Consider the following 21,594-nt stretch of genomic DNA (forward strand, 5'->3'; position numbering starts at 1 on the left):
GTAGCCAATCCAATCTTTTCCATGACTTGTACTCCACGTGAGCTAGAGTTAGAGCCCATTCTACGCCGGAGGGATTGGCCAACTTCCTAGGACCAATGTCATGGAGGCACGTGGGGGATTCCATTAATTTTGGGCAGTCAAAGGCAAATAAGAATTCTTTAGCATACCTCCAATTAGTTAATAATTAATTGGTAAATCAATTCCTTTGTATTATGATGGGGATGTCCACTTTCTTCCTTAATCCCCTGCTTGCTTTCCGAGAAGCTCCTTTCATAAATATCCATGGTTGAAAATTTTTTTAGGGTTTTGTTTAATTCTCTTATAAAAATGATTTTAATACTGATTTTGACAATAGTTGTTAAATCGAAAGTTTTTCAAAACAAGAAAAAAAAAATGTTTTTGAATTGTCAAAAGTCCATACCCTAATATTAGTTGAAGCCCAAGCCCAAGCCCATTAGGTAGAAAGGGCTCCATGATCCTTAGTTTTTCCCAAGCCCAAGCCCAAATTCAGGCCCATTAGGTAGAAAGGGGCCAGTGATCCTTAATTTTTTCTCTTAAATAATTTTCTTTCAGCCCATTCTTTTTGCCATCGGGAGCCATGGTGTCTTCGAAAACGGCGGCGACGACAGCCTCACGCGCCAGGAAGCCGAAGGAGCAGCGGCTAAGCAAAGCCGACCGGTCTTCATACTTCGCTAGAAGGGAAGCCGCGAAGGTCCTGCAGTGCGTTCTCCAAGGAGACGCTAAGCGGCGAGCCGTCGGCTCCATCAAATCGCTGGTCTATAGCCCCTCGGTGAGGAACAAGAAGGCCACCTTCGCGCTCGTCTGTCAAACTCTGAAGCGTAAGTTAGCAGCGTAATGCTTTGTTTGGTTGTTGAGAAACTGTAGGCAAGTGGGTGAAATTGAAACTTTACAGCTTAAGACTCGATTCATTGCAACACTGCAAATACTCACTCTTTTTTCTTTCCCTCTCTCTCTTTCTTTTTGGTTTGTTTTCAGATCTTTCAATTATCAAGGATGTTTTGGACTCTGCTAGGATTCTAAATGCCAAGTGGAAGGTACAAAGACTCATTTCTAACATCACTGTTATGCTATTTTGAGAGCTAAAATCGATAAATGCTCTGAAATGTAAGAAAAGTACTTCAAAAAATGCTATGTATAATTAAAGCGTTCTTATAGCATATGCGTACACGACCATTTTCAATATGCCTTTGGATCACTTCCAATGATTGCTAGTATTAATTAGTTACAAGAAGTTTGCAGGATTTGATAGTTAATTTTTTTTTTTATGGTTAATAATATCGTGTCTATGATTGATGTTGCAGAGGCAAGAGGGATTGATGTATATAATCACTTACGATATTCTGTTTGGCCAGGTAATTTTGTCCAATATCTATGGTAGCTTTGATTTATTTTCAAATTTAATTTGTTTGGAGGAATCAAACACCTTAAGGGTTACTCTCGGAAGCAAAATGGTTAGTGGAAAAACTACACAGGGAGTTATAGCTCAAGAGGCAAATTTGTTTCATGAGTGAAGCATATAAACCATTGCATATATTATGATGATTATTATTTGGGCATGATTCTATGAGAAAGGACTTAGTTTTTATAGTTGAATGGGTCGAGTTCAATACATGTGTTTCGAGGTTTTCAAAGGGTTCCAAAGTCCTAGAATAACAAGGACGGTTTCTTGGTTAACAGAGGGGAAGTAACAGTCTCGAAATTTAAGTGACACTTTTGCCACCCTTGATTTTGTTTTCCCTAGTTTTGGTTTTATGGAGTTATCATTTCTTTGTTTGTCTATCTGTGAGCATTGTTTTTTCATCTTTTTCTTATCTCTCTTTGTATGGAAGAAATTGTGAAAATAACCCTTTGGAGGTTATTTTGTTAATGTTGAAGTATGGGAACTTTTTAGAAGGTGTTCCTTGTTTAGGTGACATTTTAGTTGCTATAAAGTCCTCGTTAACGTGGAATATCTTGTAAGAGGCCTTGGTATTGAATTTTAAATTATGATCTTTAAATAAATAGAATTTTATCGTTGAAGAGTGATAGTTTCATCTCTTATTTGTCATTGCTCTTCATTTTAATTTATGTAGTGATATTTTGACATGAACTCTTTTCTTTAGGAAATTTCATCAGTTGGTGATGCAGAGAAATTTCTACTGCTTCAGAAAGATGCTATACAGTTAGCTCTAGCACGGCTTTTGGTGCGAAAGAAGGTGAAACGTGTTGAAGACTTGATGGCTCTTTATCAAATTCCTGGTATGTGTCTGTTTTGTTTTCATGCTCATGGTGGATTTAGCATTTTGGAGGCTAATTGTGCTCAGTCATACAATTGTTAGAGTGGATTATTCAGCCTTTCAGTTACTTATGTTTTCCTATGGTTAAACATGATTGGCATTCAGGGAGAAACTGCTTTTGTTTAGTATAAATTTCTAAAGGTTGCTTGAAATACTTGCCATATAGATATCATAAGGTGGACTGGGAAGAGGGGATAGAATATTTGCAGAAACATTTTTATGGTTTATGCTTTTGGTCTGCTCAGTTCTCACTTTTTATTTTCATGCCAGCTCCAGGTTGCTTTTTCTCTGATAGGCATATTTGTCTCTATTTTTTTGGTTGTAGATAAGGTTAGATAATTTATATAAGGTGATTAAGCTATTTGACCTTGTTAGCAATTTCCATTCATGTCTGGGACAGAGATGCATAGAAAGATAAAATATCTTTCATACACATGTTCACTAAATCTGGTTGATAATTTCTGTTGCAGATGTTTCGAAACCTTGTTTTGTTCGTGTAAATACTCTGAAGTTGGATGTTGAGTCTGCCTTCCACGTGTTAGGGAAACAGAACATGGTAACTTCCATCAATTTATATGAAACATTTCCAACACATTGTAAGACAATAGTTTTCTCAAGTCTTAGTCAGAACTACCTTAGACAGTTTTGTAGATTGAGATAGACAATTTAAGTGTTCATTGTTACTTATTGGTAATTGTCCATTCTTTCATATTGCTTTTCTCTGCTTCAATGCAGGACCATTACTATATTCATTTGTTCTACCAAACTGACATGTCTTGACACATAGTCATGTTGGATCCTTTCTATCTTTTTCAGGAACAGACACCATTGTGTCAGTTACATAGTTTTGGTGTGAACTCATATTTTCTCATGTAAACATTCCCCCTAGTCCTTTGACATGTGATGCATCATCAATTTTTGAGTCATGCTTCTCTCTTTGGGGGTCATTTTGTATGTGGCCTAATGCTGGTTTGTGCTTTGAATAGGTTCAGAAAGATGACATGGTTCCTGACTTGTTAATACTCCCACCAGGTAGTGATTTGCATGATCATCCTCTGGTCAGAAATGGGAGTGTTTTCATGCAAGTAAGAATTTTATAAATTTTCCAGTTTAAAAGCTCCTTATTGTGGTCCAGATTCTTATTATACATTTTTTTTTCCATCAAAAAAATAGTAAAGATCTCCATTTCATCTATACCTGTAGTTTAAATTATAAACATTTGTTTCTTAGGGGAAAGCAAGTTCAATGGTGGCGGTAGCACTTGGGCCAGAACCTGGATGGGAGGTGGGTCATGCTTGTGTCATTCATATTGGTGATTAAGTTTTTTACTTAGCAGAGATAATGCTTGTTCCCTTCTTTTGCTGCTAGTGTCAATAGCTAAGACAGTGCCTCATAAGAGGGCTTAAATCGGCACATGCCTTGATGAATCTGGCCTATCCCCTGTGGCCTCGATGAGTTTTCAATTGGATAAAGGGGAATACTGTGTTTGTAAGGATGATGATATTTAAAGAATGATGATTTTTGAATAATATTTCTTGGAAGAAAAAAAATATGAACTAGATATTGATTGGATGGAGGACATGTGTAACGACCCGCACCCAACCAAGTAGATGCGTTTTAAAGCCGTGAGGGCCCCTTGGGCCCAAAGCGGACAATATCTACATGGTTGGGTGCGGGTCGTTACAACATGCATTATGGGGTAGTAAACTAACTAGAGGGTTCCTATGAAAAAAAAACTAGCATGAGGACAATTGAAGGAGAGTAGAACGAGTCCCTATCTTTTGTAGTGGTTGTTGTCAATCCCTACCTTTTGGCATTTTTTGTGGAAGTTGATTGGGCGTATATCAAAGAAGAGGCCCTATTGCTTGTATTTGTTAACCCGTGCTCAATTTTTTTTCTATGAAGGTTCTCGATGCATGTTCAGCTCCAGGAAACAAGACTGTGCACCTTGCTGCACTTATGAAAGGAAAGGGAAAGATTATAGCATGTGAACTGGATAATGAAAGGGTTAAACGTTTAGAGGACACTGTCCGACTCTCTGGGGCTGCTAGTATCCTTTCATTGGCATTTGACTTGTAAATTTGACCGATCACTACTATTTGCTTGTGTTGGATGTTTGTGTAGCTTGCTTTCAGTTCTGAACTGATCAGTGATCTAACTGTGACTTGAGATTTCCTGTTTATATGAACTGAAAGGTGCTCCAAATTGTCTACACTCTCTCATAAACAGCGTCTTCTCGATCTTTTCCTTTTCATTTATTACATTTTCACTGCTGTAAGCAGAATTTGTAGGTTAATTTCTCATTGCTTTTGAGAATGTTTATGTTCAATTTGTGGTATTTTGTCCTTGTGGACTTAACATGGCTGATAGACATAGAAGTTTTGCACGGGGACTTTTTAAACCTAAATCCGATGGATCCATCATACTCAAAGGTAAAGTTTAGAGGACAATGGATAGTTTAAGGTTCTCATATAGCTGTTATATGTAATGGGGGTTTGTCTCCTGTACTGCATGTGCTGAGTCAAACTATATTCTGTGTCTGTTCTTTGTTCATAATTAAATGAAGATTTGCAGGTTCGTGCTATTCTGTTAGATCCTTCCTGCTCTGGATCTGGAACCACTGCCGAGAGATTAGATCATCTGCTCCCATCATATGCTGCAGGTAGGTTTAGCTTAATCCATAAATTATTTTCTGGTCATGCCTCTCCCTCTCCCTCTCCCTCTCTCTCTCTGTATATATATATATATATATATATATATTTGTTTAAATCAGGAAATGCCTTTTCTTTTCTGTGCTGAAACTGTTCTTTGGACCTTTCTTTAGCACTCTGCTAAGTATGAATTCGAAGGACTGGAACACAGGTTAAACAACCAAAAACCCCAAATGTGGAAAAGGAAAAAATGGTTCCGGCTCTTTGAACTATGCAAGAAAAACAAAAATCAATTTTGTCTTGCTTGCTTTGAAGTTCTGTTGGATGTCAAATGTCATACACAGTGACTCTCCTGTGTTTGAGTATATTTGTATGGTCAATCTAGGCAGATCAGTTTATATACCAAATAGAAAATTTTATTCTATATATATAAAAAAAAATGTTTTTATTCTTAGTCTCTTTTGCCTTCTAAATTACACAGGTGATGCCTCAGATGTTGCTGGCACAGAAAGGCTAAACAAGCTTGCTGCTTTTCAAAAGAAGGCTTTGGAACATGCATTATCTTGTAAGTAGCTTATTTTTCTGTGAACATTGGGGTCTGTTGTTCCTCTTGTTCTTTCTTCTCCCCAGGTTTGAAATATATGTCTGGAAATTACAGTTCACGTGGGGTTTATCAGATAAGATATAGTCACCATTCAACATTTGTTTAATGACATTTGCCCCCAATGTACCAACATGCAATGTTTGATCTTATAAGAGTGATCTCTTTTCACTCGAGGCCTACTTGATTCGCTACCTAACAACTCAATCTTTTAGATCAATTAATAACTTTATGGTGGTATCAAAGCCTTGTTTTATGGGGACTGTTGTTAAAAGTCGAAATTAGCTTAACCACTGCATAAAAGCTTAGTAGCTTGATAGAAATAAGACTCAACTACAACCCAAGATCAAAATTTAGTGTCTTCATTGGATAATGTTCTGTTGGGCTGCGATTTTTGAAGACTCACCCTCTTGCCCTTGCTGCATAACACTAAGAAATTTACTAGCTGCTATTCTAAATTCGTAACTCCCTCTGGCCCTTGTTTTTTCAGAGTAGTAAAATATGTCATCTTCTATTGCAGTTCCAGCAGTCGAGAAAGTTGTCTACAGCACATGCTCCATCCATCAAATTGAAAATGAAGACGTAATCAAATCTGTCCTACCCCTTGCTGCATCACATGGTTTTCAACTCGCAACACCATTCCCTCACTGGCCTCGGCGTGGCCTCCCTGTTTTTGAAGGCTGTAAGTAATGTTTTACCAAGATATTGAGTTGTAGTTCATATAATCACGGAGTTATTAATAACTTTTGTATTTTGTTATCTGTTTTAAAAACTTTCAGCTGAACATCTGCTTCGAACCGATCCAGTTGAGGACAAAGAGGGCTTCTTCATTGCTCTGTTTGTCAGAAAGAGCATTGCCAGAAGCATGGAACAGCCAATCAAAACCCGTAAGAACAACAAGGTGAAATCTGCTAAAGGAAATGCAACTATGAACTATAATAAATCTGTGATGCCTTTTCCTTTCACTAGACTGTCCAAATTGTTGCTAAATTCTCATCTGAGATTACAGACTTACAAGAAACTAAATATGTCTACTTGAAATACTCCCAAGACTATAAAATACTTTTCTTTTGCCTATTAGACTCTTATGTAACCCCAAAAGTTCAAAATTCTCAAGGAACTGTCCTTAATCTCTTTGTTTTCCTGTTATTGCTTCAAATCCCTGCAAGTATACTCTTATTTTGCTTGGACTTGCTTCGGTAGGGAAACAACTTATGAACGAACTTATAATATAAGTAGAGGTACTTCATTGATAGGGTGCTCAAAACTACATACTGATAAAGAAAGCCTCAGCTTCATCACTAGAAACCACACACACAACCATGGTCCATACTTGAACCTATTATCCACCACATTTTTTACCATAAAACCCCCCAAAACCCCAAGGATCTTAGGCGATCTTCACCTCAATGGTCTTGGGTTTCTTGGGCTCCGGCGGAGGCAACTTTTCCACCGTGACGGTCAACACCCCATCCTGACAAATCGCGGAGATCTTGTCAGTATTTGCATTCTCAGGCAACACAAACTTCCTCATAAACTTCCCCACCCTTCTCTCCATTTTTACATACTTGGCGCCTTCCTTCTCCTCCTCGCGCTTCCTCTCTCCGCTGATCACCAGCACATTGTCGTCCTCCACCTGCACCTTGATGTCGCCGGACTTCAGCCCCGGCATGTCGATGATGAAGGCGTAGGAATTGGGGTACTCCTTGACGTCCGCCGGCGTCGCAGCCATGGCCTTAGCATCGCGGACGTAGGTGCGAGTGGGGGCGCTGACGGACTTGTCGGAGTCGTCGGCGGCGTCGAGCATGTGTTGGAGGGCTGAGAAGAGTGGAGAGTCGAGGCCAATCATTCTCAAATCCATGTTGGGTTTCAGAGATTCGTTGGTGTGAGACTGTGAACAACTACAAGTGCTGAACCGGAAACGCTTGAATGTTGAAGAAATGTGAGGTGGTGGTGTGGTTTTTATAGGACATGAGTTGGGGAAACAAAGGAAGGTTCTGGAAATAACGAGAAGGGGAAGAATTGGGAACTTCTGGGAGAATCTGTTTGATTTTTCTCAGGTGGTTCCAGAAATTGATGGAAGTTTCCTTTAAATGACTAAAATGCCCTTTTATACGTGAGGTATATTTCCCTTTCCCTTGGACTAACTGACATATAGTGTTTCTTTAACGTAATTTTGTTGGAAATGTTTTCTTAAAATATATTCTAAGAGAATTATTTTTAATGGAGTATATATATATATATATATATATATATATATATATATATTTTGAAGTGTTTTTAGACATCTACACGTGGTTTTCAACTTTTTAAATTTTATTAAATGCATAATTTTTCTTTAAAAACCTTTTTTTTTAATGCTAAAAAGTACTTTTTAAAAGCATTATCAGCTATGCCTTAAATTATTTATCCTTTAATTTAGGCCAAAATTTAAAAGCAATTAAAAACATTTTCTATTGTTTAGAGGAAAAAAAAATTAGGTACTAAACTTTTTAGAAAATATTTTAAGAAATTTGAATTTGAAGTACTCCTTTATAAGTGTTTTCAATGAGCACTAAAAGTTATAAGCTCTTTTGAAATCAAATTTTTATAAATGTTAACCTGGTTTTGAAGAAAATGTTTAAGATTTAAAAATGATTTTAACATTAAAAAAAAAAAGTAAAAAATGATACTTATTTAAAAAACATATATATTTATATATATATATATAATATCAATATTATTTTGATCATGATTTTAATTAAATGGAAAAAAAAAAGATTAAGGTGATATTTGTTTTTTAAAACTTAATGTCAAACTTTAAAGTGATTGATTGTTTTTATTTTTATTTTTTTACTTATTTCTTATTTTTTAAAAATATTGACTAAATAAAAAAAATATTTGAATTTTTGTTAAATATTAAAAATAATTTTTTGAAATAACCAAAATATGATCCTTATTTTATTAATATTAGATGCTTAATAGAAATAAAATAATAAAAAAACAAAGCTTTAAGTTAGAGTTAAGTTAAATTAAATTCTATCTAAATTTAATTAAAAAAAAAACTATTTAAGCCTCAATTCCATGTAAATTATTTATTATTTTTGGTAATAGGTAATAAATTAAAATCTAAGCAAAGGCATAATTTTGAAATACACTAATCTAACAAAATGATTCAAGGAAGTACAAAAGTTTCAACTTTTGCAAAACAACTTCAAATACATCTGAAGATTGGATTGAATGTAATATTATTAAGCAATACGAATTTAATTCTACAGGCTCAAATTAAAATTTAAATATGTAATACAAAGAAAATATCATAGGATTTTTTTCTTTGAATTTTAATACACACCCACAATACCACATCATTGACCGTTAAAAATCCAGAAAAACCCTCCCAAAACTCTTGATATTTCAAGCAATTTTGACCTCAATGGTCTTGGGCTGCTTGGGCTCCGGCGGGGGCAGCTTCTCAACGGTGACGGTCAACACCCCATCTTGACAAACCGCAGAGATCTTATCAGTATTCGCATTCTCCGGCAACGCAAACTTCCTCATAAACTTCCCCACCCTCCTCTCCATTCTCACGTACTTTGCGCCTTCCCTCTCCTCCTTCCGCTTCCTCTCTCCGCTGATCACCAGCACATTGTCGCCCCCCACCTGAACCTTGATGTCACCGGACTTCAGCCCCGGCATGTCGATGATGAAGGCGTAGGAATTCGGGTACTCTTTGACATCCGCCGGCGTAGCAGCCATAGCCTTGGCGTCGCGGACGTAGGTGCAGGTAGGTGCGCTGACCGATTTGTCCGAGCCGTCGGCGGCGTCAAGCATGTGTTGGAGGGCTGAGAAGAGTGAAGAATCGAGGCCCATCATTCTCAAATCCATATTGGGTTTCAGAGATTTGTTGTTGAAAAATGTGCAAGTGCTTGAATGTTTGGAGAATTAAGAGGTGGTGGGGTGGATTTTATAGGAGAGAGAGTTGGGAAACAGAGGAAAGTTCTGGAAAGAATGAGAAGGGGAAGAATTGGGAGCTTCTGGGAGGTTCCTGGATTTTTCAACAACGGTACGGCAATGTTATGGAAGCTTCTTTTAAACGACTAAAATGCCCTTTTTTGTAGGTGGGGCATGGTTTCATATGAGTGTGTAAAAAGAATCAAAATGTCTTGTAATACTTAAAAATTATTTTTATTAAAAAAGAAAAAAAATGAAGAGTTTAACAAATTTTTAAAAATGGTTTTTAAAAAATTATACAAAACAATTATTACACAAAAAAATTTACTAAAATTAATTTGTATAGAAAACTTTTAATGAAGATCACTCTTAAACAAAATCAATACTTGCATGAAAAGTTATTGTTTCTTTTTTAAATCCAATTTTTTTATACATATTTAACTAATTTAAAAGAAAAAATTTATAATTTATTCTTTAAATTAAAATAAAAAGAGGTAACATTATTTTAAATAGTTAAAATAAAATTTGATTTTCCTTTTCATTGTTTTGATATTGGTGGGCATAACATATATCATTTATGATGTCATTATTATAAATTTCTTTTTACTTGATTTGATGAATGCTCTTCACTTTCCTTCCAATTTCTTCTATCACTCTTGAATTTTGGAAAAACTTTATAATTTAAGGGGAATATTTCTTAGGAAGATCAGTTTACCCATCTTCCCTAAACATACAATGAAGCTTCCAAACAGAAGAGAGATACACCGAAGAAGAAGAGAAACAGAGCAGAAGGCTTTCATTGGTACTCAAAACTACATGTTTATAAAGAAATCATCAGCTTCTGTGTACAAGCCAATGACCCAAATTCAAACCCACACCAAATTCACACTAACTCCGATCAAACAAGCTTATCAGCAATTACCCATTAAAAAATCATGAACATTTAAGCCATCTTGACCTCAATGATCCTGGGCTTCTTGGGCGCCGGCGGTGGGAGCTTCTCGACTGTGACGGTCAACACTCCATCTTGACAAACCGCGGAGATCTTATCAGAATCCGCATTCTCCGGCAAAGCAAACTTCCTCATAAACTTGCCGACCCTCCTCTCCATTCTCACGTGCTTGGCGCCTTCCTTCTCTTCCTCGCGCTTCCTCTCTCCGCTGATCACCAGCACATTGTCGTCCTCCACCTGAACCTTGATGTCGCCGGATTTCAGCCCCGGCATGTCGACGATGAAGATGTAGGAATTCGGGTACTCCTTGACGTCCGCTGGAGTAGCCGCCATGGCCTTGGCGTCGCGGATGTAGGTGCGAGTGGGTGCGCTGACGGACTTGTCGGAGTCGTCGGCGGCGTCGAGCTTGTGTTGGAGGGCAGAGAAGAGTGGAGAATCGAAGCCCATCATCCTCAAATCCATGTTGGGTTTCAGAGATTTGTCGTGTCAGATTGTGAACAACTGCAAGTGCAACTGCGAATGTGGAAGTGCCTGAATGTTGGAGGAAATCGTAGGTAGTGGTGTGGTTTTTATAGAAGACAGAGTTGGGAAACAGAGGAAGGTTCTGGAAAGAACAAGAAAGAGGAGAATTGGGAGTTTGGCTCTGCTGATTTTGCTCCAATGGTTCCAGAAGCTTGTGGAAGTTTCTTCAAAATGACGAAAGTACCCATTGATTTACGAATCTTCTAAAGATTATGATTTTGATCTATGCTTATTTTAGATGCCAATTCAAATACGATCTAAGATTTTACCTCAATACAAATTTATCTATCAAAATTTAAAATCAAAACACCAGAGATTAAATTTAATCAATACAAATTCAATCTCCCCCAAAAAAAAAAAAACTTATGATATAGTTGTCAACCAGAGGAAACACCACCTTATGGCTTTTTTACTTGCATTAAATCTTAAAATTTTTGCAGGAAAAAAATGAAAACAAACCTAGGAAAAGAAAAGGTAGACTTTAATCCTTTATTGACGGTACTGAAAATTCAGAACTACACATTGCAGTGTAACGAAGAGATCACCATCTTCATCACCCCTAGCAATTGACCAAGATCAAACCCAAACAAAGCCCACCTGGGCACACCCACATTACCATATTGTTTGCTATTAAAAACCCAGAAAAACGTTCCCAAAACCCTCAATATTTCAAGCAATTTTGACCTCAACTGTCTTGGGCTTCTTGGGCTCCGGCGGTGGCAGCTTCTCAACAGTGACGGTCAACACCCCATCTTGACAAACCGCAGAGATCTTATCAGTATTCGCATTCTCCGGCAGCACAAACTTCCTCATAAACTTCCCCACCCTCCTCTCCATTCTCACGTACTTGGCGCCTTCTTTCTCCTCCTCACGCTTCCTCTCGCCACTGATCATCAGCACATTGTCGTCCTCCACCTGAACCTTGATGTCGCCGGACTTCAGCCCCGGCATGTCGATGATGAAGGCGTAGGCATTCGGGTACTCCTTGACGTCAGCCGGTGTCGCAGCCATGGCCTTGGCGTCGCGGACGTAGGTGCGGGTGGGAGCGTTGAGAGATTTATCGGAATCTTCAACGGCGTCGAGCATGTGTTGCAGGGTTGAGAATAGTGGAGAATCAAAATCCATGACCCTCAAATCCATCCCGCTTTGCAGCGATTAGTCTGTTAGATTGGTGACGATTTGTAGATGAAAATGTAGAACTGATTTTCTGATGACGAAACCTCGGCCGTGGCGTGGTTTTTATAGGTGGTGGGTTTGGCTTTGGGAATAAGAGGAAGTTTCTCGAAGAAGGGAGAAGAGGAACATTGGAAACTAGCTTCTGGAAGGATCTATGGACTTTCTTAGGAGTTACAACGGTATAAGAAGTTGCTGGAATGTTCATTATTATTGACTAAAATGCCCTTCCTTTTTTTGATATGTATGAGAAATTAATACAAGATATTTTTACTAGGAGAAAGTCATATTTTGTATGTCAAAAAAATTATTGATTATTTATGTAAGTCACATTATTTTATTCTTTTAAAATCAAATAAGTCTATTAGTTAATTGGTAAGCAAAATTATTGATAATTTATAGTCTCAAAAGGGATCTAGACTGATGTAAAATCTATGATCAAGGAGTTTCGGGCTACAGGATCTGAAATTTTAGTTAATGAAAATGCAACAATAAAAATAGGGAAACTACATTCTGACTTGGAAGTCATCTGTTACAGGATCCAAAAGCCAATGACCATCAGAAACACCAAACCCAACCCAAAAACACATAAAATCCAAGATATTAACACAAGCTCCCATCCATGGCCGCAAATTTCCAAACCCCAAATGTTCAAGCAAACTTCACCTCAATGGTCTTGGGCTTCTTAGGCTCCGGCGGTGGTAGCTTCTCAACGGTGACGGTCCACGCCCTATCTTGACAAACCGCAGAATCCTATCAGTATCCTCATTCTCCGGCAATACAAACTTCGTACCTTCCTCTCCATCCTCACGTATTTGGCGCCTCCCTCTCTCCGCTGATCACCAGCACGTAGTCGTTCTCAACTTGAACCTTGACGTCCGCCGGGGGTTGCAGCCATGGCCTTGGGCGTCGCGTACGTGGGTGCGGGTTGGAGCCCTGACAGAGTTGTCGGAGACAAGTCATGACCAGCAGAGTATTTCCCGAGGGGGCTCCGCCTGACACCATAACAAGCATTGTGAAGTTCCTCAAGTTTGACTTGATAAGAGCTCCTTCCCGAGAAAAAGCGGACTCTATAATCACCGATCAGAGCACGCCAAGGAGAAACTATAAAGCCAGACTAGGGATAAGCAAGAGATAGAGGAAAAAAAGGGAGGAGAGCAAAACACTTCACGATATCAGCCTGCTGGTTCCATTGAGGCTGGTCGACACTTCCCAGCAATTCATTAGGATCTTGTGGTCTCAAAAGGTTCTTGTACCAGCAATACTTAAAACTACAAACTCATAAAGAATCATAGCTTTTGTCTAGAAAAGCAAATGATTGATCAAAATCAAACCCAGACCAAATTCACGCAAATCCCAATTACACATGCTTATCAGGAATTACCCACTCAAAACCACAAAGATTTAAGCCATCTTCACCTAATGATCTTGGGTTTCTTGGGCCCCGGCGGCGGCAGTTTCTGCACGGTGACGGTCAAAACCCCATCCTGACATTTCGCATAGATCTGATGAGTGTGCGCATTCCCCTGCAACGCAAACTTCCTCATAAACTTTCCCATCCTCCTCTCTATTCTCACATACTTGGCGCCTTCCTTCTCCTCCTCGCGCTTCCCCTCTCCGCTGATCACCAGCACATTGTCGTCCTCCACCTGAACGTTGATGTTTCCGGGCTTCATCCCCGGCATATCGACAATGAAGGTGTAGAAGTTCGGGTACTCCTTGACATCCGCCAGCGTCTAGGAGTCTTCCGCCGGTGTCACGGAGTCGTCCGCGGGCGTCGCCACCCGAACACCGGTGTCGCAGCCCTAGCCTTAGCCTTGCGAACGTTGGTCCGAGTGGGATTGCTGACGACCTTGGCAGAGTGGGTTAGAAAGAGTGGCGAATCCAAGGCAAGAATTCTCAAATCCATGTTGGGTTTCCGAGATTTGGTGACGTGAAACTGGAAACAACCGCAAATGCGAAGCGAATGTTATGTCGAAGAAGGCGCAAATGCTCCAGCCAGAATAGAAGTATAATTTAATGACCAAAATACCCCTCTTTTTCTGGAGGCGTGTGTCCTCCTTTAGAGACAGCTTGACAAGTCATGAGCTCTTCTTCGAAGTAAATAAAACGTTTTTACAAGTTTAGATAATTTTATTTCAAAAGGTTAATAAGGCATTTGGTAAAATTCAGTATTTAATATTTAATGATTTAATACGATTTTTCAATTTAATTATGTTTAAATTATTAAGTAATAATAATTTATTAAGTTGATTTAATAAGTCATTTTAAGTTTTAAGTTACAATGTCAAGTTCCTGGCCAAAATTCAATCACCCAAAGAAAAAACATAATCAAACTCTCAGCCAGAGGAAACACCAGCAAATGTTCTGTTTGGTAATGTCCAATGCTTTTTTTCCTGCCTTCAGAGTTCAGATCTTAAAAATTTACCTGAAAAAAATAAAAAGGAGGAAAGGAAGAGTAAAGGGTAACTTCATTGATAGAACACAACACTACACATTAGACTATTCTTGAGAAATCACCTACTTCATCACGACATCGCCGGCAGCCATTGACCCAAAATAAGACCCAAACGCCTCCTGTGCTAGACCCACTTTACCACATTATTTCCTACTAAACAAAACCCTCCCAAAATCCCCAATATTTCAAGCAATTTTGACCTCAACGGTCTTGGGCTTCTTGGGCTCCGGCGGTGGCAGCTTCTCAACGGTGACGGTCAACACCCCATCTTGACAAACGGCAGAGATCTTATCAGTATTCGCATTCTCTGGCAACACAAATTTCCTCATAAACTTCCCCACCCTCCTCTCCATTCTCACGTACTTGACGCCTTCCTTCTCCTCCTCCCGCTTCCTCTCTCCGCTGATCACCAGGACATTGTCGTCCTCCACCTGAACCTTGATGTCACCGGACTTCAGCCCCGGCATGTCGATGATGAAGGCGTAGGAATTCGGGTATTCCTTGACGTCAGCCGGAGTCGCAGCCATGGCCTTGGCGTCGCGGACGTAGGTGCGGGTTGGAGTGTTAAGAGACTTGTCGGAATCGTCGCCGGTGTCGATCGTGTTTTGGAGAGTTGAGAAGAATGGACAATCAAAACCCACGATCCTCAAATCCATTTTGCTGTTTAGCAATTAGTTTGTGAGATTTGCGAAGATGAGTAACTGGAAGTGTTAGAACTGATTTTCCGATGAGGAATTCGCGGGTGGTTGTGTGGTTTTTATAGGTGTTGCGTTTGGCTTTGGGAAGCAGGGGAAGTTTCGGGAAGAAAGGAGAAGAGAGGCATTGGTAGGTTCTGGAAGGTTCTATGATTCTCTTGCAAGTTAGAACGGTAAAAGAAGTTGCTGGAAGATTCTTGCGTATAGACTAAAATGCCCTTTTACCCCTCATATGCAAAATACTCTATAGATGAGTTGAGTTCCATAGTAATTAAGAAAATAATCTAACTTTACTCCGGAAAAACCCCAAAACGCTGAGGTCTTTTTAATAAATTAAGACATCATCACCTTAGAGGTCAAAAAACCATATTGACATATTAGAGATCCTAAAGTATTTGCATTGTCTGACAATCGAAACTTCTTCATAAACTTGTCCATCCTCCTCTTTGTTCTCACATACTTGGTGTCTTCCTTCTCTTCCTCGAGCTTCCTCTCTTCGTTGATCACCAACACATTGTCGTCCTCCACCGAGACTTTGATGTTACCAGACTTCAACCCTAACTATGACATCCCACATTGGATATGGGAGAAAGTTTCTAGCGCTATATAAGTATGAACTTCTCTTAACTCTATGACACGTTTTAAATCCATAAGGATCCCTTTGAGTCTAAAACGGACAATATCTATACGGTTAGGAGCGGGTCGTTACAAATGGTATCAGAACCAGGCTCTCGACCTCAATGTGTGGTTTGTTTGATCCCGTAAGTGTGTTTGTTTGTTTGGCCCTATAATCCCATGAGACACAACGAGGACGTTGTGTATGCGTGGGGAGTGTTTGTAACATCTCACATTGAATAGAGGGGAAAGTTTCTAGTACTATATAAGTATGGAAGACCTCTTTAGGTTTAAAGCGAATAATATCTATACAGTTGGAAGTGAGTCGTTATAAATAGTATCAAAGTCGATCCCCGACCTTGATATGAGATGTTATAAAAAGGGGGTTTGTTTAACCCCGTAGGGGTGTTCATCTATTTGGTCCCACAATCCCGTAAGACACAACAAGGATGTTGTGTCTGTATGAGGGGTATTTGTGCATCCCACGGATAATAGAGAAAATTTTTGACACTATATAAGTATGGACTTCTCTTAACCCTATATACGTATTTTAAAGTCGTGAGGGCTCCTTTGGGTCCAAAGCAAACAATATCTACACCATTAAGAGAGAGAGAGTCGTTATACTAGCAATGTCCACCATGAAGGTGTAAAAGTTTGGGTACTCCTTGAAGTCGGCCAAGTGGGAGCTCTGACTGACTTGTCAGTGACATCAATCATGTTTTGAAGGTTCAGGAAGTGCAGAGCCAATAATCCTCAAAATCCATGTTGGGTTTAAGAGATTTGGTTGTGTGAGATTGTGAACTACTGCAAATGTGAATGTCAAGGAAATCAAAGGTGGTGGCATGGGTTTTATCGAAAATGAGTTAGGGAACAATGAGGGTGAATGCCATGGCACCGCACCTATATCATTTATATTTTAATGTTCACCGTTAATAGTTAACATTGACAGCTCTTCCCAGCAGGACCACCACCACCTATTATCTTTTAAATGACCAAAATGCCCTTTTGTTATCAACTACCAAGTTAAATAGCATTACTTAGCATAGGTACAAGTATGAGAGAAAGACTTTAAAAGTTGAGTTGTTTAAGTATCATACATGAGCTTAGAATGAGTTAGTTCGTTCTAACACTATTCTACTCTTCTATAATTATGATAAATATAAAGTTTAGATTAGAATAGAGAAGTGAAAAGCAATTGGTTTCTGAAAAGAATATGTAAAATTGATCTCAATTTATATAAATTGGGTATTTTATTCCATCCCCTCATATCTTTGTTCATTGTATTTTCAGAAGAGGATATAGACATAATATTAGAATAAGACTTGCGAGATATCCGACTTTTTTATTAAACCCACATAAATAAAATAATATCACACTAAAAAGTGTACGAATCTTAAAATATTTACATAGTAAAATTTTAAATTTATTGTTAATAGTTATTCTATAATATTAATCATTTTAAAATAAACTTAAACTTTCCTTAGTTAGATTATAAATTTTTTAAAAATAAAATAATAATTAAAACAAGAAACAGAACACCTTAAATAACTTCAGGGTAATATTTCTTAGGAAGATCAGCTTACCCACCTTCTCTAAACATACAATGAAGCTTCCAGCCAGAAGAGAGATATACACACCAAAGAAAGAAGAAAAACAGAGCAGAAAGGCTTTCATTCATACTCAAAATTACAATATTTATAAAGAAATCATCATCTTCTGTGTAGAAGCCGATGACCCAAAATCATACCCAGACCAAATTCACAGAAATCCCAATTAGACCAGCTTATCTGCAATTACCCACTCAAAAATCACGGAGATTTAAGCGATCTTGACCTCTATGATCTTGGGCTTCTTGGGCTCTGGCGGTGGTAGCTTCTCAACGGTGACGGTCAGTACTCCATCTTGACAAACCGCGGAGATCTTATCAGTATTCGCATTCTCCCGCAACGCAAACTTCCTCATAAATTTGCCTACCCTCCTCTCCATTCTCACGTACTTGACGCCTTCCTTCTCTTCCTCACGCTTCCTCTCTCCGCTGATCACCAGCACATTGTCGTCCTCCACCTGAACCTTGATGTCGCAGGACTTCAGCCCCGGCATGTCGACGATGAAAGTGTAGGAATTCGGGCACTCCTTGACGTCAGCCGGCGTCGCCGCCATGGCCTTGGCGTCGCGGACGTAGGTGCTAGTGGGGGCGCTGACGGACTTTTCGGAGTCATCGGCGCCGTCGAGCATGTGTTGGAGGGCAGAGAAGAGTGGAGAATCAAAGCCTATCATCCTCAAATCCATGTTGGGTGTCAGAGATTTGTTGGTGTGAGATTGTGAACAACTGTGACTGCGAATGTAGAAGTGCTTGAATGTTGGAAGAAATCGGAGGTAGTGATGTGGTTTTTATAGAAGACGAGTTGGGAAACAGAGGAAGGTTCTGGAAAGAACAAGAATAAGGAGAATTGGGGGAGTTTCTCCGTTGGTACCGCTCCAACGGTTCCAGAAGTTTGTGGAATTTTCTCCAAAATGACTAAAATACCCCTTATTTGTTCATAAAAAATTACTTTTTAAAAGAAGTTCTATTTCAACCTACACAGTAGTTCACAAATCTTTTATCATATTATTATCAACAAATTATGGTTTTGATCAATGATGTAAATTTTATTTTGATTTTAGAAAAAAATATATATAGACATAATTTTAAAAGGTATTATTATGGTAAAAGTTAAAATAAAACTTTCAAATTTTTTTTAATGAGTGATTATTTAATAATTTAATTTAATTTATTAAGTAAGTTTAAATTTGTTTGATAAAATAATTTAATAATATGACTTAAAATAAAAAATAATTTTAAATAATAAAAAAATAATTAATTTTTTCTCAAAAATATATTTTTATTTTATCTTTAATCTTCATTTACCTTGATTACATCTATCATTTTGTTATTTTATAATTTTCATTGTTATTCCAACAATTTTATCATAATTATAATTTATAAAAATAATTATATTAATATAATAATTTAGAATAAATTTTAAATTAAATTTATCAAATAATTTTAATACTTAAAATAAAAATTAAATGATAAATTTTAAATCAATAATTTAAATATAATTTAACTTAAAATCAAATTTAATCAAATAATTTGACATTATTTTTTCAATAAAGTTAATTAAATAAATACGAGAATTTTTATTAATAATATAATAGAGTTTTTGAATTTAGATTCGCTTCAATCCAACTTGTGTTTTATCTATGAAAATTTAAAAGTTAAACAAGGTAAGGAAGAGAAAAGGCAGACTTTATTGACGGTACAGAAAAATCAAAACTACGCATTAAACTGTAACGAAGAGAACAGCATCTTCATCACCCCAAGCCATTGACCCAAAGATCAAACTCAAACAAAAGGCCCCTGTGGCACAGCAACATTACCACATTATTTACTATTAAAAAACCCTCCCAAAACCCCCAATATTTCAAGCAATTTTGACCTCAATGGTCTTGGGCTTCTTGGGTTCCGGCGGTGGCAGCTTCTCAACGGTGACGGTCAACACCCCATCTTGACATACAGCAGAGATTTTATCAGTATTAGCATTCTCCGGCAACACGAACTTCCTCATAAACTTCCCCACTCTCCTCTCCATTCTTACGTACTTGGCACCTTCCTTCTCCTCCTCCCGCTTCCTCTCTCCGCTGATCACCAGCACATTGCCGTCCTCCACCTGAACCTTGATGTCGCCGGACCTCAGCCCCGGCATGTCCACGATGAAGGTGTAGGAATTCGGGTACTCCTTGACGTCAGCCGGCGTCGCCGCCATGGCCTTGGCGTCCCGGACGTAGGTGCGGGTGGGAGCGTTGAGAGAATTGTCGGAATCGTCGCCGGCGTCGAGCATGTGTTGGAGGGTTGAGAAGAGTGGAGAATCAAAACCCATGACCCTCAAATCCATTTTGCTTTTCAGCGATTAGTCTCTGAGATCTGCTAAGATTTGTAAATGAAAATGTTGGAATTGATTTTCTGGTGAGGAAATCATGCCGGTGGTGTGGTTCTTATAGGTGGTGGGTTTGGGTCTGGAAGCAGAGGAAGTTTCTGGAAGAAGAGAGAAGAGCAACATTGGTAGCTTCTGGAAGTTTTATGGACCTTCTTACAAGTTAAAACGGAAAAAGTCAAATTGACTAAAGTGCCCTTCTGTCTCTATGGCTGCAAAATCCCCTTACATGGACGCCTTTGAATGTTGCTGTAATTAAGACAACAATCTAATTTTACTCCTCCAAAAGTCAAGTATTTGTTTTTTTTTTTGCCCTTTTATTGAAAATAATTTATTTTTGAATGGTTTGTTTTTTTTTTTTTCATGATTTATTATAAATTTTTTATTGGATAGAAAAAACTAAAATATTTAATTTTTTCTAAATTTAATAATTAATACTATTAAATATTAAAGTTTTATTTAAAATTAAGAAAAAAAACATACACCACTCATTTAACTTTTTCATTAAACTCACATAAATAAAATAATATCACACTATAAAGTATACAAATCTTAAAATATTTACTTAATAAATTTTTTAATTTATTGTTGATAGTTGTTCCATAATATTAATCATTTTAAAATAAACTTAAACTTTCATTAGTCAAGTTCTTAATTTTTTTAAATAAAATAATTTGAGTATGTATTTTCATTAAATATGGTTTGAGTCTTAATTACTAATTTTAATTTATTTAGTAATAGATCTTATTAACTTACAAAAATATAAAATAATAATAATTTAATATGTTTTTTGAAAATGAGCTCTTAGCATCCATGATGTCATAGACTTCGTCGTTTCCTAAACTCGTGCGGTACTTAGACAAGTCAAGACACTTGATCTTGCTAAGTCAACCTTACTCCCAATACTTAGCTTGCTAAACTTAGCTTGCTAAGTTAGGAACTTAGGATGCTCACGACTCGAAACCTTAAGAAGACGTAGTAGGCAATTTTTACGGAATGAAATATTTTATTACTCAAGGAAGCCTTTACAAGTGTTTTAGGAACTTACTTACTTTGTGCCTTGGCCAAATGCACCAATGGAACTCTTTGGAACCTTTGGGGGTTTCTTACAATTCAAGAATATTCTAAAATGTCCTACATCATTTTATGTACAAGAGACCTCTAGAATTCTCTAGAAAGCCCTAAACTTCTCTCATGTCTTCCATCATAATGTAGAGATGTGTGGACTTCTCTAGGCATTTCTAGAATCTTCCACACTCTTCCCACTAATGGTTACGTGTAGGAGTATTCAGAAACTTCCTAAGCTCTATATAAACCAATGAGGAGGCTTATTTGAAGCATCATGTGACAATGAGCTCTAAAATAATTATTTTAGAGCATGTTTCTTAAATCCTTCACATAATTCATTCATATGAGGAGAGTAATTCCCATATTTTTTCTTTCAACAATTTTAATTCATCAAAATTAAGATAACCAAATCTTAAATGTCAAATTGAAAGGAAATTATTGACAAGAGATTTTAGACATTTATTATTTTGTATGTTTAACAAAAACATTGCATTTAATTACATTTACATGACTTTGATTTTTCATATAAATATCATATTCTTTTTCTAAAAACTAGCCCAAACTTAATATATTATTTGTCATATTGGGCACATAGCAAAGAATGTTCAAGATAAATCGATGCATTCCATTCTTATTTTACCTTTGCCCTTTTAGGTAT

The 21,594-nt window shown here is 37.6% G+C and overlaps 9 protein-coding genes and 1 pseudogene across 10 annotated transcripts; 1 reads left to right on the forward strand and 9 right to left on the reverse strand.

The window, feature by feature from the left end:
• Positions 1 to 578: 578 nt before the first annotated feature.
• On the forward strand, positions 579 to 6,679 carry LOC117913166 (probable 28S rRNA (cytosine-C(5))-methyltransferase). Of its 2 annotated transcripts, none has more exons than XM_034828111.1 (13): positions 579 to 839; positions 997 to 1,055; positions 1,323 to 1,373; positions 2,124 to 2,259; positions 2,768 to 2,853; positions 3,284 to 3,382; positions 3,528 to 3,581; positions 4,203 to 4,347; positions 4,668 to 4,729; positions 4,872 to 4,959; positions 5,430 to 5,513; positions 6,070 to 6,231; positions 6,329 to 6,679. In XM_034828111.1, the coding sequence occupies exons 1-13, from the start codon at positions 599 to 601 to the stop codon at positions 6,586 to 6,588; spliced, it is 1,527 nt and encodes a 508-aa protein (XP_034684002.1). In that variant the 5' UTR covers positions 579 to 598; the 3' UTR covers positions 6,589 to 6,679. The 2 variants fall into 2 exon arrangements, with proteins under 2 accessions (XP_034684002.1, XP_034684003.1); XM_034828112.1 differs by having other exon boundaries at positions 5,442 to 5,513.
• Positions 6,680 to 6,773: 94 nt separating this feature from the next.
• Positions 6,774 to 7,485, reverse strand: LOC117913167 (17.3 kDa class II heat shock protein-like). The gene has a single exon (XM_034828113.1). It carries the CDS (start codon positions 7,408 to 7,410, stop codon positions 6,940 to 6,942), a length of 471 nt encoding a protein of 156 aa, XP_034684004.1. The 5' UTR covers positions 7,411 to 7,485; the 3' UTR covers positions 6,774 to 6,939.
• Positions 7,486 to 8,747: 1,262 nt separating this feature from the next.
• On the reverse strand, positions 8,748 to 9,467 carry LOC117913152 (17.3 kDa class II heat shock protein-like). Its single transcript, XM_034828095.1, has one exon. The coding sequence runs from the start codon at positions 9,411 to 9,413 to the stop codon at positions 8,943 to 8,945; it is 471 nt and encodes a 156-aa protein (XP_034683986.1). The 5' UTR covers positions 9,414 to 9,467; the 3' UTR covers positions 8,748 to 8,942.
• A 782-nt stretch (positions 9,468 to 10,249) lies between these two features.
• LOC117913092 (17.3 kDa class II heat shock protein-like) lies at positions 10,250 to 10,965 on the reverse strand. Its single transcript, XM_034828006.1, has one exon. The coding sequence runs from the start codon at positions 10,891 to 10,893 to the stop codon at positions 10,423 to 10,425; it is 471 nt and encodes a 156-aa protein (XP_034683897.1). The 5' UTR covers positions 10,894 to 10,965; the 3' UTR covers positions 10,250 to 10,422.
• A 558-nt stretch (positions 10,966 to 11,523) lies between these two features.
• Positions 11,524 to 12,158, reverse strand: LOC117913024 (17.1 kDa class II heat shock protein-like). Its single transcript, XM_034827872.1, has one exon. The coding sequence runs from the start codon at positions 12,091 to 12,093 to the stop codon at positions 11,623 to 11,625; it is 471 nt and encodes a 156-aa protein (XP_034683763.1). The 5' UTR covers positions 12,094 to 12,158; the 3' UTR covers positions 11,524 to 11,622.
• Positions 12,159 to 12,618: 460 nt separating this feature from the next.
• On the reverse strand, positions 12,619 to 13,494 carry LOC117912678 (annotated as a pseudogene).
• On the reverse strand, positions 13,185 to 14,035 carry LOC117912679 (17.3 kDa class II heat shock protein-like). The gene is made up of 2 exons (XM_034827363.1): positions 13,919 to 14,035; positions 13,185 to 13,862 (listed from the first exon to the last, which is right to left on the reverse strand). Exons 1-2 carry the CDS (start codon positions 14,033 to 14,035, stop codon positions 13,542 to 13,544), a joined length of 438 nt encoding a protein of 145 aa, XP_034683254.1. The 3' UTR covers positions 13,185 to 13,541.
• Positions 14,036 to 14,568: 533 nt separating this feature from the next.
• On the reverse strand, positions 14,569 to 15,373 carry LOC117913095 (17.3 kDa class II heat shock protein-like). The gene has a single exon (XM_034828009.1). The coding sequence runs from the start codon at positions 15,238 to 15,240 to the stop codon at positions 14,770 to 14,772; it is 471 nt and encodes a 156-aa protein (XP_034683900.1). The 5' UTR covers positions 15,241 to 15,373; the 3' UTR covers positions 14,569 to 14,769.
• Positions 15,374 to 17,434: 2,061 nt separating this feature from the next.
• Positions 17,435 to 18,254, reverse strand: LOC117913073 (17.3 kDa class II heat shock protein-like). The gene has a single exon (XM_034827978.1). The coding sequence runs from the start codon at positions 18,181 to 18,183 to the stop codon at positions 17,713 to 17,715; it is 471 nt and encodes a 156-aa protein (XP_034683869.1). The 5' UTR covers positions 18,184 to 18,254; the 3' UTR covers positions 17,435 to 17,712.
• Positions 18,255 to 19,162: 908 nt separating this feature from the next.
• On the reverse strand, positions 19,163 to 19,898 carry LOC117913034 (17.3 kDa class II heat shock protein-like). The gene has a single exon (XM_034827891.1). It carries the CDS (start codon positions 19,827 to 19,829, stop codon positions 19,359 to 19,361), a length of 471 nt encoding a protein of 156 aa, XP_034683782.1. The 5' UTR covers positions 19,830 to 19,898; the 3' UTR covers positions 19,163 to 19,358.
• Positions 19,899 to 21,594: the final 1,696 nt, after the last annotated feature.

This window comes from Vitis riparia, chromosome 4 (genome assembly GCF_004353265.1).
Source record: "Vitis riparia cultivar Riparia Gloire de Montpellier isolate 1030 chromosome 4, EGFV_Vit.rip_1.0, whole genome shotgun sequence".
NCBI classification, from domain to species: Eukaryota; Viridiplantae; Streptophyta; class Magnoliopsida; order Vitales; family Vitaceae; genus Vitis; species Vitis riparia.

Bases quoted from the DNA above. Each gene is read 5' to 3' on its own strand.
- LOC117913024 (XM_034827872.1), bottom strand. From the start codon at position 12,093: ATGGATTTGAGGGTCATGGATTTTGATTCTCCACTATTCTCAACCCTG.
- LOC117912679 (XM_034827363.1), bottom strand. From the start codon at position 14,035: ATGGATTTGAGAATTCTTGCCTTGGATTCGCCACTCTTTCTAACCCAC. The intron at 13,863-13,918 runs GTGTTCGGGTGG...GAAGACTCCTAG, and splicing joins AGGCTAGGGCTGCGACACCG to ACGCTGGCGGATGTCAAGGA.
- LOC117913095 (XM_034828009.1), bottom strand. From the start codon at position 15,240: ATGGATTTGAGGATCGTGGGTTTTGATTGTCCATTCTTCTCAACTCTC.
- LOC117913034 (XM_034827891.1), bottom strand. From the start codon at position 19,829: ATGGATTTGAGGGTCATGGGTTTTGATTCTCCACTCTTCTCAACCCTC.
- LOC117913152 (XM_034828095.1), bottom strand. From the start codon at position 9,413: ATGGATTTGAGAATGATGGGCCTCGATTCTTCACTCTTCTCAGCCCTC.
- LOC117913073 (XM_034827978.1), bottom strand. From the start codon at position 18,183: ATGGATTTGAGGATGATAGGCTTTGATTCTCCACTCTTCTCTGCCCTC.
- LOC117913092 (XM_034828006.1), bottom strand. From the start codon at position 10,893: ATGGATTTGAGGATGATGGGCTTCGATTCTCCACTCTTCTCTGCCCTC.
- LOC117913166 (XM_034828111.1), top strand. From the start codon at position 599: ATGGTGTCTTCGAAAACGGCGGCGACGACAGCCTCACGCGCCAGGAAG. The intron at 4,730-4,871 runs GTAAAGTTTAGA...GAAGATTTGCAG, and splicing joins TGGATCCATCATACTCAAAG to GTTCGTGCTATTCTGTTAGA. The intron at 4,960-5,429 runs GTAGGTTTAGCT...TAAATTACACAG, and splicing joins GCTCCCATCATATGCTGCAG to GTGATGCCTCAGATGTTGCT.
- LOC117913167 (XM_034828113.1), bottom strand. From the start codon at position 7,410: ATGGATTTGAGAATGATTGGCCTCGACTCTCCACTCTTCTCAGCCCTC.